Source organism: Poecilia reticulata, chromosome 16, assembly GCF_904066995.2.
Source record: "Poecilia reticulata chromosome 16, P_reticulata-male-v2, whole genome shotgun sequence".
In the NCBI taxonomy this organism is placed as follows: Eukaryota; Metazoa; Chordata; class Actinopteri; order Cyprinodontiformes; family Poeciliidae; genus Poecilia; species Poecilia reticulata.
This window is the reverse complement of record NC_088845.1, coordinates 13,634,951-13,655,335: the sequence shown is the minus strand read 5'-3', so window position 1 is coordinate 13,655,335 and position 20,385 is coordinate 13,634,951. Positions and strand designations below refer to the sequence as shown.

At 38.5% G+C, this 20,385-nt stretch overlaps 1 protein-coding gene across 1 annotated transcript; it reads left to right on the top strand.

Moving 5' to 3' along the window:
- The first annotated feature begins 376 nt into the window (after positions 1-376).
- Positions 377-20,356, top strand: plekhg6 (pleckstrin homology domain containing, family G (with RhoGef domain) member 6). Its single transcript, XM_008431438.2, has 15 exons — positions 377-591; positions 3,053-3,257; positions 5,405-5,527; positions 5,789-5,911; positions 6,135-6,230; positions 6,322-6,372; positions 6,602-6,751; positions 8,453-8,563; positions 10,201-10,350; positions 10,438-10,572; positions 11,218-11,328; positions 11,429-11,561; positions 11,654-11,769; positions 14,106-15,532; positions 19,837-20,356. Exons 1-15 carry the CDS (start codon positions 572-574, stop codon positions 20,018-20,020), a joined length of 3,135 nt encoding a protein of 1,044 aa, XP_008429660.2. The 5' UTR covers positions 377-571; the 3' UTR covers positions 20,021-20,356.
- Positions 20,357-20,385: the final 29 nt, after the last annotated feature.

Below are 20,385 nucleotides of genomic sequence, written 5' to 3'. Positions count from 1 at the left end.
GTCTGACTTGTGTTTGAGACTCATCTAAGGGTGCGTGCGGCGTCAGGGGTGGAGAAAAAGGGGAAGAAAATATTTGAGGATGTGTATCTAACTGCAGGCTCTCTGCCAATTTGCATTCCAGCAAGATAACTTTAACACTTGGTCACATATTTAGCCATAATAGATATAACTGAGAGATTTTTGTCCTTCGTGACAGACTGTGATTTTTATTTATTTTTTTCCTTTTCCTGTTTCTACATTCTTCCAGTTAAATTCCTCTTGTTTTAAACATGGCAAACATCCTCTTCAGTTTTTTTCTTTTTAATAAATTGAGAAGAAATTCTCATTGACATGAAACAACAATTGATCATCGTCACACAAATTAGCCCCCACGTAAGCACTCTGTACCTGCGACACATTAACCAGGCCTCAGCACTGATTAGTCGGCTGCAGAAATCCAGTTGTTCCCGTCGGGCCAGTTGCTGACAGCCGGCGCGCAGGTGAAAGGAAGAAAGGGAGGGACTGATCGGGCCAGAGAGGCATGAGAGGAGGAGAAAACCAACAGAAACCAAAGATGACTGCGTGAAGCAAAATGGATCCAACCAAGCCCAGGTAAAAAACTGAGATTTATTTCTTTATTAGGAGAAAACAATGGTAAAAAGGCTTCTTGTACAGTTATTTTCTTTATATTTAACCACAGTCCTGTTGGTGTTCTAGTCTAGAAACATCAACTCGTCTTCTGGATTTGGTGAAACGTTTACAGAGACTTTAAAAAGCTCAACAAACCTGCATTAATGGAGCTTCATTAATGACTTAAAGCTACAAATCTATAGCAGCGATATGTTCCAGATGCTTTCAGAGTTTGACAGTCGCCGAGTTGCTACACCTGTTCAAAGGTATTACACTGTGATGAAGGCTTTTACGTCAAGTTTGACAGCATAGCAGCAGCTGATTAGTGCGGTGTACTTGTCTCCATTATGTCTTCTCGTAAGAGTCTCTTTACTTCTCACGCTGTACAAAAATCAGCATAAATGCGACCTGAGCACCTTGTTTCAAAAGTGTTAGTTGTCTTAGTTGTGATTTGCTGTATTGAGTTTCCTTGTTATAAAAGTATTTATTTTGCAGAAATAGTTTACTAAAATCCAGTGAGCTAAAGAAAATGCCTCACAGTCTGGACATTTTTTATAACAGACTGAATGTGATGTTAATTGTTGACTTTAAAAAGTCTTACTTGGTAGGAGATGCAAAACAGTGTGAGTTATTTCCTCTCTTTCCAGGACAGATTGTTATCTCTGTGCCCTACTTCTGTTTTCCTGTTCCAGCGTTATCTGCTTTATTTTACATGTAATTCTCCCGTCAGACAGTAAAATAGTACTTTTAAAACTTTCATCCTCTTATTTTGGCTGGTTTCTAGAAACTTACAGGATATAATATGTATATTTTAAATTGTTTTCACTGAGTGGTACATTATTTGAACTCATATAAGAGGCTTATTCACCAAAATCCACTCATATTTATACACTAACGTTCAGATTAGTGAGCAACTTGCCCCAAAACAAATCACAAGTTGATGTTCACCAGACATCGACTTACAGTCACAGCTGGACTCACAGGGGTTTTCTTGGAAACTGTAGCTGGTTAAACATAAAGTTTTCAATAGAAATCCTGTAGGATCTGTCTGAATTCATGAGAAAGAAATCAGCGTTTGGCGAATCAGCAATTTTATTGGGGTATTAAAAACTCCTGCACACATTCCAGACTTCTTATAGGTTTTCTGGCTGAGTCACGTTTCCAATTTGCCCAAGCCAAGCCTTGAAGTGCCATCTGAATGCATTTAGACTAAACTAGCTGAGTAATTTTACGCCTTGTCAAGTCGAGTCTGATACGAATTGTTGAACCTGTGTTAATTTGTCCTGGCGTGGGAACTGCAGACGAGCCGAGGCGATAGACGGTGCCACTGTAAATAAAACAGAACAGTTGTGTTTTGTAATATATCGTCCTGAGACGTGACGATCACATATGGCTTTATTAGGGAACAGAAAGTTATAAACAGTTATCTCTGGGTTTGATTGGTTCAGTTTAGTCGTATAATGTTGAGTGGATGGTGCACAAAGCAGCAACAAAATCAAATATCTGATGATGTTCCTCAAGAGGAAACACAACAGGCACAAAGAAGCCAAAACATCAGAGCAGAGATACGGCTTTAGTATATTCAGCATTATGTAAAATGTATTTTTAGCTGTGTATTTTTAATTAGGCATAAAAAGCCTCTAAACCCAAAGGAGGAACTAAAAGTGTTTTTACACGTGACAGGCGACTTGGCACAGGACCCATTTTGATTCCAGCAGCTTCTTATTTGGTTGAATCTATTAAAAATATAAATATAACACAGTTTAAAACAATATCTTTTTCCAATAAAGTGATTCCAAAGCAGCTATGAGGATAAAATTTGGAATCAAAAAAGATGATCAATCTAAAAAGATGCATTTCTCAGCTAAAAGTCATTCTTTTCCCATATACAATATTTGCTGTAAATAGATTTTTTTTTTAAAAGTAACTTAATCTATAATTTTTGTTTTAAATATTGAAATAGTAAACCTATCTAGTCAAGCAATGTATAGATTAAAACCTTATAGTTTCAGGCATGTTAGTGAACTGATCAACAAGTAATCAAACAAGCACCATCAAAAGTGTGTAGATATTTACTTTTATTAGATACTTCTTCTTTTGTCCTCCATTTTGTTCAGTTTCCTCATTTTATGACTAGAAAACAAAAGAAATTACCTGGTCCTGTTCAGACTCAAGCACTGGGCTGAAGAAAAGTAGATAAGGATCACTTTAAAATGTTAAAATAAATAATTTATATCGTAGTAGCAGTTTTAATGCTGCCATCTGTTTTCATTTGCTCTGAAATTTCAAGCCTTCAGACTTGCAAAGAATGTACAAGCAGACATACCAGAACTGCAACAAACCACACGGCGACCCACTATCATTCTTTCATAGGTTCATGAAATATCTGCAGCCTTTAAGCACCACGGTCTGTCAATAAGTAACGCTGTGCGCCTTTCTTCAGCCTGTCCACAAAAATGCCGTATGTAAACAACGGGGAGTTTGAGTCAGTAATGAAGGAGATGGTGCTGAGACAAGACAGCCTGAATGGGGAGAAGCAGAAAGACGCAGAAACCAGAGAGACGGATGTTGTGGATGATCTGCCAACGGACGTAACGCACCGCAGGGGGTCTGCAGATAAAAACAAGTTCAGCACGTTTGGCCACCAGGCAAGTAGAACATATTAATACCAGATTTTTACTTGCATATCTTCATGAAGATTTTCCCTACCATGTCTGCTACTTTTAATCCTCTTCTCATCATTTAATATTTTGTCTGATTCATATGAAGACAAATTATGTAATTGTTTCCTTCTAAAAGTATTCTTATACTTATTTATTTAATTTTATTAGTCTGTTTTTAAATTACTCTAAAACAAATAGTGAAATCCAAATATTGAAATGCTCTTTGATTCTTTAAATCGAGTTATTTAAACTGCGATGTGTCTTGCAGCTCTTTAATTTTCAAACTATATTTAGTTTGTAATACGTGTGTGGTACGTTTTCATTTAATACTTTGATCGGATTACTTTTTCACATTACAGATATTGTTGCAACATTGAAGTGTAAAGTATGAAATCCTTGAAGAAAACTTCCATAGCAGAACAGAAAGTGTAAGGTTTTAAGAAATATAATATAACACTAATATTAATGCACAAACATTGCCTTGCACAAGAACTCAGAAACATTTTGTTACATTGCAAGCATAAAATTCTGGATATTTGTATGTAAAAGGAAAACACTGTTGCATTTTTTAATATACTTTGACATCTCTGAATAAAATCTAACCCTCTTAAGCAAAAGAATAAAAGAATTTAGTACATCAAGAATGAATGAAGGATCAGTTAATGTCTAAATTATCCTGCATAGACATGCAGCTGTTCCTTGAAGGCCTCAGAGGTTTTTTAGAGAATAGAGCAAAAACAGCAGAATCAGAAAAAGTTACAAAAAAAGTTAAACATCTCAAAAGTTGAACATCTGATGGATTCCTGTACATAGAAAGAAAATGCTACATCTGCAGTCCTTCCAAGACATGAAAATCCACCTGAACAGACAAAACGAGCCACGACTATAAATCAGAGAAGCAGCCAAAAGGCCCATGGTTGCTCTGGAGGAGCTACAGAGATCCACAGTTCATGTAGGAGAACAAATATGGCTATTCTGGAAGAGTGGAAGAGCAGAGAACATGTTAAATGTTGTGTATGGTAGAAAAGTAACACATCAGATCACACTGAACACACCGCAGTAAAACATGGTGGTGGCAGCATCATGCTGCTCACCTTCCAGCTTAACAATGACTCCAAAAATACAGTCGTAGGCATGACGAAAAGCGCATTCATGTGTTAGAACGGTCTAGTCAAAGTCCGGACTCAAACTCAATTGTGAATCTGTGGTGAGTTTGAGCTATTCAGAAAACAGGAACGGGCAGATATTCCAGTGTCTCGATGTTTAATGCTGGTAGAGACGTACGTATCCCAAAACACCTGCAGCTGCAGTCCAACGTGGTTCTGCCTCCTACTGAATGCATCTCACTGAGTTTTATTTGTACAACTTGTGTTTTGCAAATACATAAGTTACGCTCTGCAGGGATGGACATCGTATCGTATGTCCATCCCTTTTTCATTTATCATGAAAAATGTCTTGTTGTTTCCATGATAATCTTAAGTTATTGATGGTAGATAAAAGACAAAACTGACAGTATGATCAGAAATGTTGTTTTTGTGATTTTTTTCCCTACTCTTTGTTGCATGAGAACATCAATAAATATCGGTACATTTAAAAATTTGATTAAATGCTGTGAGCAGCTCAGTGGTATAAATCACACTTCTTTAAGTAAGTGGCATTCCTGATTTACATAGGAATGCTTTTCAAGCATGTAGATTTGCGTTCATGGGGCTTTGAATCCTGTGTTATGCAATCACAGTCATAGAGTTACCAAAAAAAAAAAAAAGTAAACAATAGTTTTAAAAAACGTAATCTTTATCACAATAATATCACTAAATATCGCGATAAAATTTTAATTTCATGTTGCCTACCGCTAATGTTAACCCTTGTGCGTGCGAGGACTGAGGCAAACGAAGAAGACTGTGGCAAATGATACAAGTTTTACGTGTGTAAAACTATTTTCTAAACACAAGGGTTAAAGTTGATTCTCTGGTAACAATGAACAATGAAGCTTGTAGTCGCAACGTGACGAGGTGACGGCAGCCTGTGTCTCATTTTCTATTTTTGTTGACACAACTGTGTCTACAATTGTTTTTTGTTGTTTTTTTTTTTATTCCACGGCTTATAACTCACTATTATTTTTCTTTTTCTAGAGGAAAAGCAAGGTGAAAGTCGTGACTGACTTTGCAACCCTGAGCAAAGTAAACTCGTCAGGAAGTAAATCCAGAACGCCGCTGAAGCAGGTGTTTGGCAGCCAGGGAGTGTCAACGTCTGAGGTATTGTTTGGTCTCTTATTCATCAAGCTGCATTTCTCACACACCGTGAGGCAGATACAGACCTGCTGCAGCCTTGTCCACCCACACGAACACTTAAAACAGTGCAGCGCTACTTGTTCTGCTTCTCTAGTTTTCTTTTTATGTGACCACAAAAATTCATAACATCCTTTACTTTCACGGGAACTGCTGGTGCATTTTAGCATTAATGTTTTCTGCTCCTGTGTGCTGTCATCCCCCCACCCCTCATAAACAACATGGTAGGATTTATTAACCAAACATCTGGAGACGTTTGCTGTTCCTGCCAACCTGAGCTGGATCTGGAAGGAGGAAGTTCAGGGAACAGCACTGGAGAGCAGCTGGACAGAGCTGGTGAAGTCTCACACAGTAAGAAACAGTTTTATATCTTTTAACATGTACACAACTCGGACGTTCTGCAGAATATTATCTGAGTCAAATGCTTGCTAAATTCAGTCCTGCTGAAGTTTGTTTTTAGAGGAAGTAGGAGTATTTTGTTTCCCGTATATCCTCATTGCCTTCTCCGCTCCGTCTGCGCGCTGCAGGCATTCCACAATTACACTTAGCCACCACTTTGTTTTATCTGATTCAGACAATGGCAAAGAAGCAGAGACACCAGCAGGCGGCGCTGTGGGAGTTTGTACAGACTGAGCTGATCTACATCAACAAGCTGAAGATAATCAAAGACGTAGGTCCTCCTGGTTTTATCACAATGCGTGTCAGAGCTGAGGAGGGATTTTCTACAGGATGTTTAACAAATGTGTGTCTGGCTTTCACAGTTGGTTGTTGCCGCTCTGGTCCACCTGCACCAGTATGACGTTCTCCAGGAGGTTAGTCTGCAAAGCATGCAACTGGAATATCACACACATATAAAATATGCAGGCCTAGTTTCCACTGCTCTGTTCTGCTTAGCAGCAAAATACACAGCTTGAGCTGAAAGAAAACACAACAACATCAGCAGCCTGATCCCCACAATGTTTCCACCTAGAAGACGGAAACTATCGCAAAGGCCAGAGAGTTAAAAATGTAACGCTGGTGTTTTAATTCTCCTTCCTCCAGGTGAAACCCAATCAACTTTTCTCCAACCTGCCCTCCATCCTGCAAGCTCACCAGCTGTTCTGGCAGGAGGTGGTTTTTCCCATGTTACAGGAAGTCAGAAGAACGGGGAAACCTTTTGACCCCATGAGGCTGGAGGATGGTTGCCTGCAGGTATGGACTCATTGTCTGCAGATCTACAGTGACACACAGTAAATGATGTTCCTGCCCAGCAGTTAAAATAAATGACTTATCCCCACACCTTCATTTTTCCACTAATGGTTTATGAGTAGGCTATTTGCTCATGGTGCAGAAATGGGTTTGATTGTTCACATAAGTTTGAATTCATCTGACAAAGTTGACTTATTCAGTGATGTGCAGTGCAGAAGTGATCTATCCAAAAGGTTGGTTTACATCAAACTCAGTTTCATTTTGGACCATATAAAATATCTGAATGTTCTTAAAGGGTCAGTTCTGCCAGAATATACTGATCAAATTAATTTACCTGCTAAAATATTAATAAACAGCAGTCCCTCCAGAATTTTGTAATTGTTTTTGTGGCTTTTCGTAATCAAAATTACATATTTTGCGATGCTAATTTAGAAATATTTGTAAGAAATTTTTATACTTTTGCTAATGCGTGAAGTTAAATGTGACTTTTGTTATTACTCACCGTATTGATCACAGTCTATAGATTGACATCAAGTAAGACTGAGTCAATTAAACAACAGTCAATGTTTTTTTTTACCAATTTTTGGAAAAAAAAAAAACTGCTGTGAAATCAGAAAGGAAATGTGGGGATCTGTTGATTTTGTGCGAATTTAGAGGATTTGTGAAAAACTGGAGGGTCCTATTGATGTAATTTGGAGTCTATAAGGCCACATAAAAAGGTACAGCAGGCCAGATTTGGCCCCTGAACCTTTGTGTTTGACACATGGTTTAAATTGTGTTAAGTTTGTTTTCATGGGGTTCTGTACGGCAGTCAGTATCTTACCTGCAGTAGAGAAGCACTCAGACTTCAGATCTCCCTCTACACACATTTTTCGCTGCACATTTTATTAGATCAAACACCAAATATGCATTAATATGCATTAATATACACAGTGTAAACCGTCTCGATACCAGTGGAGAAGCTAATATTCACAGTCTTCCTTATTTCCACTCTTGGGGAACAGCCAGTCAGCATCAAAGAAAGTAAAAGGCTCTCCTGGATTAGCTCTTTTGCAAACAACTAATATCAGCTACAATTGCAACTAGATTTTTTAGCTTCCCATCTGCATTTCTTAGAGGCATTTTATAAATTCTTACCTTCCTAAAATATTGGCATAAGTAATATTTTGTCAAATATGATTTTAAAGTAAATTTTAAAGTCACTTTTTGCCAAAAGATGATTTAGTTTAAGCCAAAAAAACAAAAACAATAAATACTTTTGTCAAGAAATTACTTAGGCCATTATTCTAGGAAGATGATGACATGCTGCATAATCTTCCAATGTGAGAATAATTTCAAGTCATGTTACACAGAAAAATTCACAAATATTCAGCCATGTAGGCATATTTTCACCAATTTAACAACAATTTGAATACATGGTGCAATAACAGGGTTTATGATGCATTTGCGCAAGCTGCATATCAAATTAGATTTATATGCGGCGCAAACGTGCATGCATTAAACGCACATTTGAAGCTAAGATTATAATCTCTTCCTTCTAAAATAATGGATGAAACAATCCCACGCATGCTTCATGAGCAAGGCCTTACTGGAACCTGGTGCCGGTTAGGCCCAGTTTTGCTGTGTATGGAGAATTATAATGAAGTAGAGAGGCAAAGCCAGCATTTAAATCCAGATATGAGTTGTCTTCTGCTTTTGCACCAGTTCCACGAGCGCTTCTTGGCCTACCACCATTACTGCTGGGAGGAGGAAAACAACCTGGAGTTCACACGAAAGCAGATGGAGAGCAACCCTCATTTCCTTGCTTTTGTGCAGGTAAAGCAGCAGCAGCAGTAGAGAAGACAAACAGTCACACCAACACTGAGAGAAAAACTCCCACACTTAGCAACTTTTACTTTGGTGAGATCCATTTTCAGATCAGGTAATTGTGGCGCTGTGGTTACTGACGTTTTTGTAACCTAGTAGGAGGGCAAACATGAGAGCTTTATGTCAACCAAACCACTTTTCACGCCAACATCTTCTCCGAATGATTCGGGTTGCTAGATCTCCAGCAATGGGTCCTGAACGTTCAGCTGGAAAAGGGACTTCAGGACCAGAATACGACACGCTGTCACTCTTCTCAGCTTCACTTTTCACACCTTTTGTTTCCAGGCAAACCTTCACTTCAGCAGGAAATAGTCACTGAGACGTGTTAAAAGGTGGTCCAAGTGACACAGAACAGGAACAGCTAACGCTTCACACTGTAATAAACATGACTTAACACCTTCCATGAACATGAATGAGTCTTCATGAATGTTTACGCCTGTTGTCATGAAGCGTCATTCAGTAAATAATGGCACTTTTAATGCAAACTTGCATTGAAAGTCCATTAGAAGTATCAGTTTTGCATTAAAAGTGTCACATACATAAAGACTTCTTCATGTTCATGACATGAGTTAAGTCATAGTTATGACAGTGTAATGTCAGTCAAATAAAGTGTTACCTTTTGATGCTACAAAAGACAAATAAAATATTTATTTTTTCCATCAGAACGTGGTATGCATAATGTCTTGCATGCATTGCTGCATTACTGCAGTGTGTCATGGAGGAAACCGGTCTGCTGAGATGCTAAAACGTCAATTTTTGTTTTGATAGCGTCGTTCAGCTCCTCTGCATTATTGAATTTGCTGTCTTTCATTTTCCTCCGTAGTGAGGATTTCAGGTCAGACCAGTTTGCTGGCCAATCAAGCACAGTCATTAAAGCAGGTGTTGCTACTTTTGGTTGTGTGGGCAGGTGCCAAGTCCTGCTGGAAACTTAAGTTATAGTTTCCGTGAAGCTTGTCTTCAGAGGGAGACAAAAAAAACCTGCTTTGCCATTTCCTAGCAAACATCGGTAAAGATTTCTGACCTGTTAAAGCTTAGTGGCCCAACACCAGCAGATGACACGATTCAACAAATCGTAACTCTCTGTGGAAACTTCACATTGAACTTGAAGTGATTCTGTGCCTCTACCCTCTTCATCCGGACTCAGACGTTTATTTCCAAGTTAATTGTAAATGTTATTTTCATCTGAAATGAGGTTTGAGCAACAGTCCAGTTATTTTTCCTTCTTTTAAACTTTAAAAGGTTTCTGGTGTTGTCTTTGGCTTCATTTAAGGAATGTGACGGTTGTGGCTCATATCCGGGAAACGCCCGTGTGTGGTGGCTCCTGAAGCACTGACTCAATTCATTTTCACTTATTTATTTATGCAGCATAGCACCAACTCACCACAAATGTTGCCTTTAGACACATAACAACAAATTATTTCAACTCAGATGCATCTGCATATGCTGAGAGTAAGTGTTTTCAAATATCAAACAATGAACCTCATTGTTTCTTATTTTGATTTGAGAGACGATACAGAAACAAAACACACAACAAGAAACTGTCTATCCAACTGAGCGGTTATTTCTGTGTTTTTCGACATGTCCAGTGGGTGGAGATGCATCCTCAGGGGGAGCGCATGCGGCTGGGAGACATGCAGGCCAAACCACATCAGAGGATCACAAAGTATCCCCTGCTGCTCAAAGCTGTGCTCAAAGAAACCCAGGAGCCTCACGTGCAGCGGGCCCTCAGAGCCATGGTGAGGCCTGGTCCAGCGCTGGCTCTTTTCTCCCTACAGCTGCAGATTTACCTCACACATCATGTCTCTGCTCCTGCTTTTCCCCAGCTAACTACTGTGAACAGCTTCTTAGAAAGTATTAATGACTTCATGCAGTATAAAGATGAGCAGTTCGCTCTTTACACCTCTGCGCAGAAGATTGAAGGATATGAGGTGGAGGGAATAAATGAAGAAATCGACAAGGTAAAATGGATTCGCCATCAGGATTTCTGTAAATAATTTGATAAATATTTTTGTGTTAATTAGTACAGATTAGCTTTTGAGTCTCTTCGTCGTTTTCTGTCGTTCTTTTGTTGTTCGTTTGATGGTATTTTGTGATCATTTACAAGGATTTTTTTTTATTCTCGTTCGTTTTGTTTAAGTTGTAGTTCATTTTTTTATTTTCAGTAATATCCACTTTATCGCTGCTTTGTCCCTTTCTGTCTTTATCAATTTCAATTAAGCTCCCTTGTGGCTGCTGGAGGACATAGCAACAAGCTCCAGCAAAGAACATTTTATTTTTAAGATGTTTATTTCTTATTATCTTTAAAAACATAACAGCTCATCAATTCTCACTTGATGGTGTAATGTAGGTGCATGATAACATTAACACTGCAGCTCTAACAAGAATGCAGAAAAAAGCTGTGAATTTTTTTGTTAGCTTTGTGCATCTGGAAACAACTTCGTGTGCAATAAAATGCACTAAACCTGTACTGCACGGGCAACCTTAAAAAAACATAGAGGACTGAATACAACAGAGACGTTAAAATCTTTTTCAACTTCTAGGGTTTATGGTAAGAATATGACATAATAAGTAATCTGAAAGCTACGTGCTGTTGTGCTTGACAGATTGTCCGGGACGTCTGCCGCTTTGACCTGACGTACCCCATCAGAGGAGTTGGCTCCAAGGTCGTACGCAAGCTGCTGCTGGAGGAAAACCTGAAGATACGAGGCAGCAAGGTGAGTGCAGCTTATCCTGGCAGGTCCTGTCGTTTTAAATAATTAATTCCAGTAAATATTTGACAGAAATGTTTATCTTTTTACCCATAATGTACTGCAGACGGACGTGGTGGCTCTTCTGTTTTCAGACGTTCTCCTTCTGACTAAAGTGCAGAAAAAAGCGGAGCGACTGAAAGTGTTTCGACCTCCTCTGGCTCTCGACAGAATGAACTGTGTTCCTCTAAAAGATGGCAGTGGGTAACACTCTCAACGGGACGATTATATCCGAAAGTTCTGCTCAAGTCCGTCCTGAAACCATGATGCTTGTGTTTCCCGTTTCCCTCAGACTCCTTAGTTCTGGTGGAGGTCGGTGAGCTTCACTGCATGATGAACGTCACCATCCTGGTGACCAGCAACCCAGAGAGATGCTCCACTTGGGTCAACGCAATCAAGTCAGCAAAGGTAATCAAATCCTTTGGTCTCATATGGCTTTAGAATTGTTACTTTAGAAATTATTATATCTGTAGATATTAAAGAACAACAAAACATTAGCACTAAGAAAATTGTCTGGCCTGTGCAGGAGAAACATTCTTAATTGTAATCAATAAATCAAGTTTATTTAGCAGATTTCACTTTGTGGAAACATTTTTAAAATTCAGAAACACATCACATTGTCAACAGTTGTGAAAACCAATAACAGACATTAGATTTTGTCAGTTCAAAAGTACAAAGACCCCTAAGGGACATGGGGAAAAGTTTTTCTTTTGCGTTACCTCGCAAAACATTTGTGTTTCCTCTCAATAGGTTTCATGCTTTCTCGCAATAATGTACTAATCAGTTCATGCAGGATAATTTAGTACTGAAAGTCTTTCTTATGGTGGCCATTGTGGTTTCTGCTATAATATAAGGTTTTCGTAAGGTTTTTCCATGTATGTCTGGTTTGTTTGTGAGATATCAGAAGTTTTATATCTTCTTCTAGAGGGTAGAAATGCATCAGAAACCTATTTGCAAAATGCAAAAGCAAAATAGGTTAAACATGAGCTTTCCCTCTCTTTCCATCCTGCCGAAGACGTGAACAAAGGTTTTTGAGTTGGTAGTCTGAATGGTTAATAAAGGGCCGTTTTTATGTGCAGTTCCATTTCTATGATCACAGTAAACAATATTTGGTTATTGCGAGGTAACGTAAAAGAAAAAAAAATTCCCATGTCCCTTAGGGAGCTCCTTACACAGCGACTTTGAATAGGTGGGGTTCAAGTTTATTTAAATGAGCTCAGTGTTTGAGTAAAGTTACGTACTGAAACTGGAGCATCAAAGACAGAAAATCCAAACATTCTCTGAAAATGTAAAAACACCTTCAGAGATCAGGGGGTGGGATATAATACACTCTCAAGTAAGAGCTTTTAATGAAGTTGTTCAGGATTTATACTTGGTTGACCAATTTATTTTTCCAGTTTTAAAGGAAGTAAAGCCTCAGAGCATCACTGAGCCACCGCCGTGCTTCACTGTAGGCCTGCGGTTGTTTTTAGGCTATGTTAAATTCTCCCTCCTCCAGATTTAATGCTGAAAACTCTGAAAGGTTCGCTCTGCTGAACAGAATCCCCAGATCGTTTTTACCTCATTCATATACAGTAGCTGTTGCATGTACATTTCTTGTTCTTCTGGGTCTCTAGTTAGTGGAAATACCTCTGAGTTCAGGTATGGAGCCCTTCAGGGTTTAGCATTCATTCATTCGATACATACTTCACAAGAACAAGAAGAATCTGTTCTCTCTCCCAGAGCTGCAATAGCAAAATGACATCTGTATGTCTCTGTATTCCTGGTTTGATCATTCAGGCAGCTTGTTCTTCACACAAATTTTGTTCAAAATATGTAATAATGTGTGATTGGTCTGACATTTGACATGGCTCTGTTTGCTACACTGACAGCTCTGCACTGAAGGTCTATGCTAAAATGAAAAAGGGCTTGAGAGAGGATTGTTTATGCTGCTAACATCTGTGGCGAATGCTTTCCAACAAGATTTCACTTTGACTGAGATCATCTCAGCTAAGGAAAAGAGTTTAACCTCCAGAGAAAAAGATCCAAACTGTAAACATTGTACAAATTTTACAAAATGTTTGAGACATTTATTAGAAAAACGTCATAATTACTGCATTTTGGATTTCCTCAAAAGCGTATTCTTTGCAATTAAAAGATTATTTTTGTTCAGTCTAATGAGAATTTTCATCAGTCTAATTTAGAAGCTTTTGTGTTTATCCAAAATTTTAAAAAGTAAGTTCACGGTTAGTGTTTGTGTTTCTTAATGCTACATTAGATGCCATGCTTTAGATGCAATAGATAAAATGATTGTAAGCTTTATTTTAATAGTATTTATTGTTCAAACACTAAATGTTGTATCCTGATTGGTTGCAAGATACCTCCTAATTCTGTTATAAAACTTTTACTGTGGGAAATGGATCATTTTGAGACAGTGGCAGTCTGAAAAAGCAGGAATTGTGCTGAATTTTAATAAAAACTTAGTTTTAGCGTTAACTCTTTCAGCTAATTTATTCCTGCAAACACCCAGAAAATTTTTCATTTTGTCTACGAACCCTAAATTGCAGGAGGTGGTGGAATATTTTAGTTGTGGGTCTTATAACAAAGACCAGGAAGTGTTTCAACCCGTAACAGAAAGAAAGGATGAATATTTGTATTATTTCAATCACATTTCTGTCCAAATAGAGTGCTAAACCTGTTAATAAGTAGTTGAAACTACACTAACATGGTGTTAAATGCTTCTTTGTTCACTGTTACTTTATCAGGACGATCTGTTGGAGATGAGAAAGCAAGAGGACAACAGACTGGACAATGTCAGGTCACTTCAGCAGGACACCAAACCTGCTGTAGACGTCAATAATGACGACATGGAGGTAGAAGACCAACCTCCCATGCAGTCAAGGCTAATGAATGAGCTTACTGATGTAATAAATAAAACTCAAACTGTTAATGGATCTGAGGAAGCAGATCAGGATCAGATGTCCCCTAAAAGCTGTGGATTACCTCCTAAAGTTCCCTACAAGCCAGTGCGCAAGAACATCCCGACTCGACAGCCGGCACGCAGAGAGCAAGAGTGGATAGAGATGGGAATAAGGAGAAAACATCTGGAGGAAAATGAGAAAACTGCTGAGACTCCGATGATGAACACACACAGTACTTTGAGGACACGCGGTGAGCTTTTAAAACCGTATCATTTCGGTCAAAATGAAGGTCTAGGAATGTACAACCCAAAGAGACAACCCATCCGTCTATTAGATGAACTTCCTGCTGTTGACTACCCGACAGATGAGGAGGTCACTTTTCAAGTTCCTCACGAACCAAAAATCATGTCCAGGCCGCAGTTTGGAAAACCACCTGTAGAGAAACGATTAATAAGAAGCATCTCAGATATTCAGTTTGTGCCGCAGGACCCCGGTGGAACCTCTTCCTCCAGCCAGTTTCTGGATCCAGGAACTCCTCCTGATGCTGCAGGCTTCCCCCAAAACTTAAAGTCCCCTGGGTTACGGAAAAGGAGGCCAGGCAGCACCAGCCAGGCCCCACCGACTCCGACATCCAGCTTCCTCAATGAGCCGACACTAACTCTGACGGCTCCCGACGGTTCAAACTCCGAGTGCAGCATGCAGGTAAAGAGAAGCTCCCTTCCTACTAAGTTTGATTTAGACGTCCATCTGGGGGTCAACCAGAAGCCGACCAAAAGCAAGCAAGCTCCAAACCCGTACCCAAAGTACTACTCCGACACCGAAGCCTTTTCTGAATCTGAGCTGTCAGGATCCAAATTCCACAATAAAAAGTTTAAATTTAAAGACTTGAGGAGTTCTTCCAGTCCCAATGTGCTCAACAGAGGAGGGCAGCGGCCTCGCAGACCCTCGGACAGCTCGTACCCTGCAGAGGAAACTCCCAAATCGGGATACACCCTGAGAGAACGCACCTCACGAGTGGAGGGAGTCTTGGAAAGAGCCAAGGAAAGGGCAAAAGACAAAGCTGGAATCAAAAGAGACAAACAGCTACAAACAAACCTGCAGTACCTGCGTCCTTCCTCCCCATTTAACAGGGCCCCGTCGCCAACGCCCAGCGAGGGCGGCAATGAGACGGACCTGGAGGAGGTGGCGCTGATCAGACCCAGAACCCTCACGGTGAGCACAGGATGGAAGGAGCAGCTGGTGGACGGCGACGAGGACGACAAGAGCAGCGGGTTAGTAGGACACACGTCCCCTGTTTAACGTACATTTACAATCATATTGTACTTCAACCAAACATTTGTGAAATTTTAACAAACTTTAAAGGGCCGTTTTTATGTGCAGTTCCATTTCTACGATCACAGTAAACATATGTTCGTATGTTTTCATACTTCCATTTTGGCTTCAGGTGCTTCTAAAATAAACACAAGCACCTAAAAGGAAAAACGCCCAGCCATTTTCTGGTAAAGGAGCTCAAAACAGAACAGATCGGGTGAAATTTCAATATCAGAGAATAATTTTGAGTATTAGATGTAATGAACATGTTTTCATAGCCCACACTCCTATCCTAGCTCTTTCAAGGAAGCATAGTAGGTCACCTTTAATGTTTTTTGGTGTCTGGAAAATGAGCCGTTTCAAAAAACTCCAGATAATTAAGTCACAATGGACATTGCGCCGTTACCTAGAAACACATGCAGAGCTCCAGCATGTTTGGTCAGCTGGTGTTACTGCTATATGTGCTGTACAATGGCTGCTGGAAGTGTTTAGTCGTTAATTTACCCTCAAGAAATCACTTCCTGCATTCTTGTTGGTTGTCCAGGAGGCTCTACTTCTGCTTTTCAAAGATGTATGGTTATATAATTGTACATCTGTTTGCAGCCATTTTCATGTGTGAGTTGAGTTGGGGGGCCAGAAGCAACCAATTTGGTTTCAAAGTGACAAGAGACCTTAAAGCAGCTCAGAATTGGCAGACAGATTACGATGAAGCTGTAGAGAAGTTTAAACATGATTAGATAAAAATCCCAAGCTCTGTACATCATAGGGCCTTTCAAGCTGCTGTAAAAGAATGGGAAAAATAAGACATGATTAAACTTGATTGATTGTTTTGGGGTGTTTTTATGAAGCCAGTAAGGATTTTATTCAGTGAAAGGGAATGCCAATCTTAATGGTAAAATAAAGTTTACTTCCAAGTAGGTAGAATGTAAAATTTGTGCTTAATGTAGTTAAACTCTCTGCATCAAAAGTAAGAAAAAATACTGATATTATTCAGTTTTCATTTGTCCCATGTTTTTATATAAAATGAGTCTTTGCACTTTACCTTCTCCATCTCAACTTTATCCCCTACCTGAATGCATCAAAGAGCTTCAAGAGCCACAGCATTGATTAAAAGTTGCAATACAATCAGTTTCATTTCAATACTTTATTAATCTTTATTCTTCATCTGCCTTGTCTGTCAGTACGAACTGACAGTTCAACACTGAAAGCCACAGAATAAATATGATCTAGAGCATCAACATTTCCATTGGCCTCAGTGTTTACAGACACTCTGCGGTGATGTTTGAGCTTCATGGCCTGAAAAATTTGCATAGCTGCTGATTATCTGATGCACACTGCACTAATGCATGCACAGCATGCTAGCTCTGCCACAGTTAGCTTTCTCTCATAACTTTGGACTCGACGTGAGTTTAAACTCCGTGGTATAAATTACTGCATGCATCTGTGTAATCAGCAGTACAGTAATGGCTGGAGTTAAAACAGCCTGAACTTTCTGCTCAACAGCAACCAGGGGAAGCCTACTCAATGCATTGGGGTGTCAACGACCCAACAACCGCACAAAGACAGAAAAAACTAGTTCAGATTCCAGAATAGACAAATAATACAGATTTTTTTTTTTTTTTTTTTATGGTTCTCATTCATCCCCACGTTCTGATGCTGCCCTGGGCAACAGCAAATATGACCAAATCACCACAAGTAACTTTGTAAACGGCAGAGTATTGTATATTTGCACAACATATTCATGACAGTGAAATCATGACAGTGATTTCACATTGAACAATGGTGTAAACTTCAGAGATTATGACCCACTGTTTTGCACGTTTCACGTGTTTTTCTCCTTTAAATCACTCAATTTCAGTGAATGCATCAGATTTCTGTAGAACTGATTAAGGCATTAAGGTGTTTTTAGCCAGAAGTGTTAAAACAGGAAGATGTCTTAAACATTCAGGGTCTGGGACTGTGAAACAAAAACCACCACAAGCTTCTTCTCCTTCCCACGATGCTTGCTTTTATGTAACCATCATATGAAAACAGTTACAGCATCTGTGCAGTTCAAGGTGATAAGACGTTAAATGTTTGCATGATTGCGTTAACATTTCTGTTGCTATATTTTGAAGAAATTCTGACTCTTCATTTGTTTTAGCAACTGGAGTGATTGAAACTGTGATGAAGTGAGAACATAATCCACTTTAGATTCTTTTTTACAACTTTTTCATCCAGTTATTTCACAATGTGTCAGCTACATTTCACCCAACTACAATTTTGTTGCACTTTGGAAAATGTGATTTTGTATTTTTTGATGATTTCAGTTGCATTTTGCATGTTTCCTCAAAAAGACACAACAATCCCTAAAGTGTTGCTATTAGTAGATACATTAATGACTATTTGACCTCTTAATAATCTGCAGCTTAAAGTTCACTCTGACCACATTAGTCTGGTGTTCTCAGTCCTGCTTTGGAAATGATTTGTCGTTACCAACATTTTATTTGTGCACTGTCAACTTGTATCTATTTGACTGCTGAGCTTTAATATAAAACGCTGCTGGAACATTTTGTAAAATTTATTTCTCAATCTGTCGCTCCGTCTCGTACTGAGATGAGTTTTTGAGGAGGAGTGGGCCGGTAATCTACAGACTGACATGTGAGAATGGAACATTAAAAATTGCTGCCTTGCTCATGTTTCTAACCACACCACTCGGTTTGCATCCTGAAGTCCTCATTAGCAGGCTGAATAGGTTTAGGTTTTTCCAGAGACATTTAGATAACAAATTTATTTGATTCATAAATTGGGCGATGTTTTGTATTTTAAGCACTTTTCTTGTTTGCCTGATAAAACTTGTTGCCTGATTGCCATCGTTAGTTGTTGATTATGAATAATTTCTAAGAAAATCAAAAGTTTTTAAACGTTAAAAAGCTGGACTGATGTATTAGTTGCAATTCATCCCAGTGCAAAGGTCAATTTTAATGTCTTAATTTTGGTTTAATTTAACCTTTACTAATGATTTAAGAAAGAAAAAAACTTTAAAAAATTAAGTCAGGTTTTTCGCTGAAAAATGAGAATGGAGCTCCAACTTATTAAAAAAAAGTAAAATTGTTAAATATAATCAGATTAAGTTTGCCAGATTTACTTTATTTACGTTTGTTTAACATGACAGCTTAACGAACTTAATATATTTAATTAGATAAACTTAATTTGATTAACAATAACTCATTTTTTAAAAGTTGGATCTCTACTCTCTTTTTACGGGGTTCTGTTGATGACCCAGTTATTTGATTCAGATCTGCTGGAAAAGAGACACGTCTAAAAGAAACTGGCCCTCAAAGACTTTCACCCCTCTGCATTAGGCTTTCGCGGTCATATATTTATTATTAACACATTTGCCCAAACAGTGTTATCACATTTAACTTTTTTGTTATTTTTGCATTTTTATAAAGAATGTTTTAAAATATATTTATTCATATATTCACTTGAGTTGAACTCAAGTGTTTTTGACGGAAAGGCTAACTTTTTTAGAGATTTAGAGGTTTTTGAAGTATAACCAAGAATAATGCATTTGGTGTTTTTACCTTATTTTACTGCAGTGCAACATTTAGTTGCATTAAAAATTTAATCACAAGCTATAGAGAGATGAATTAAGTCAAATCTACCCAACAAACCACAAAACGGTGCTATAATAAGACTTATTTAAAGGTGCATCTCTAATTTGTCTTCCTAAAATCTCCCTTTAGAGAACCTAAATCATAATTAAATGTATTTTATTCATTAGTAAATGAAGGACTTGTGTTTTAACATTGTTGTACATTCAATTGTCAAGGAAATATTCATAACCCTTAAATTATTCAATTTATTTGTGTTGAATATATTAAAAATCTGAAAAGTGTGGCATGCTGTTATTAAACTCTCCAGAGTCAGTATTTTCCAGAATCATCTACAGTATTTACAGCTGCAGGTTCATTGTGATGCTGCTGGTTTGTTTTTTGGACTCTCTTTATAAATTATCCAAAGGTTGCCCTGGATTTTATTTAAAAGTGATTTTTTTATATTCTTTCATTTTACAGTTGTGTTTTTTTTTTTTTACATAATCTCAACATAGCGACTTTTGCTGTTGTGTGAAACGTTTAAGGGATGTGATTATCTTCCCGCTGTAAATTTCCTACAGCAGGCCTTTTTGCCAATTGTGCTCATTGAAAATAAGAGTGAACGGAAATCAGCTGCTCTATAAATGGCAATATAACAATCTGCTGCCATGTCTGCTTTGTTTCAGCAACGCCATGATGGATGGCGAAGTGGTGGACTGGAAAGGCTGGTGCTTAGATGACGACGAGGTGATGGATCACCTGAGCCCCAGAGGGGAAGGACTGATGGAGGGAATCAGCCGGTCTCTGGCCGACATGGGCCGGCCAGAGATGTTTCCGGGTCAAGACGACGGAGAATACAGTCAAGTGTAGATCTGTAATCTGACCCGTCCTGTTCATTTAGTCAGATGGAGAACTGACACCGAGCACAACATCTTTAGGGGGAAGCAAACGTAAAAAAGCAGGAATGAAGATTCGTGTCGTCGCACAAGAAGATGCAGATTATGTTTTCTCAGTTTCTAGTTATATGAGTGAGAATTGATGTGTAAAGTACTGTAACATAGTCAGAATCAAAAATGTACTGTATATGTTACCATTTTTTTAATTTAGATTTGAAGTGTATGTGTTATTTATCAGATGCGTTAATGTCTTCTCATTCAGAAGGAGAATTATGTACATAACAATTAAAACCACCTTTATTTCTGTTAAGTGCACTTTATTTTTCAAACACTTAAGAC

Coding starts and splice junctions, on each gene's coding strand:
- plekhg6 (XM_008431438.2), top strand. CDS start 572: ATGGATCCAACCAAGCCCAG. Junction 3,258..5,404: donor TCAGCACGTTTGGCCACCAG/GCAAGTAGAACA, acceptor TTCTTTTTCTAG/AGGAAAAGCAAGGTGAAAGT. Junction 11,562..11,653: donor TGTTCCTCTAAAAGATGGCA/GTGGGTAACACT, acceptor CGTTTCCCTCAG/ACTCCTTAGTTCTGGTGGAG.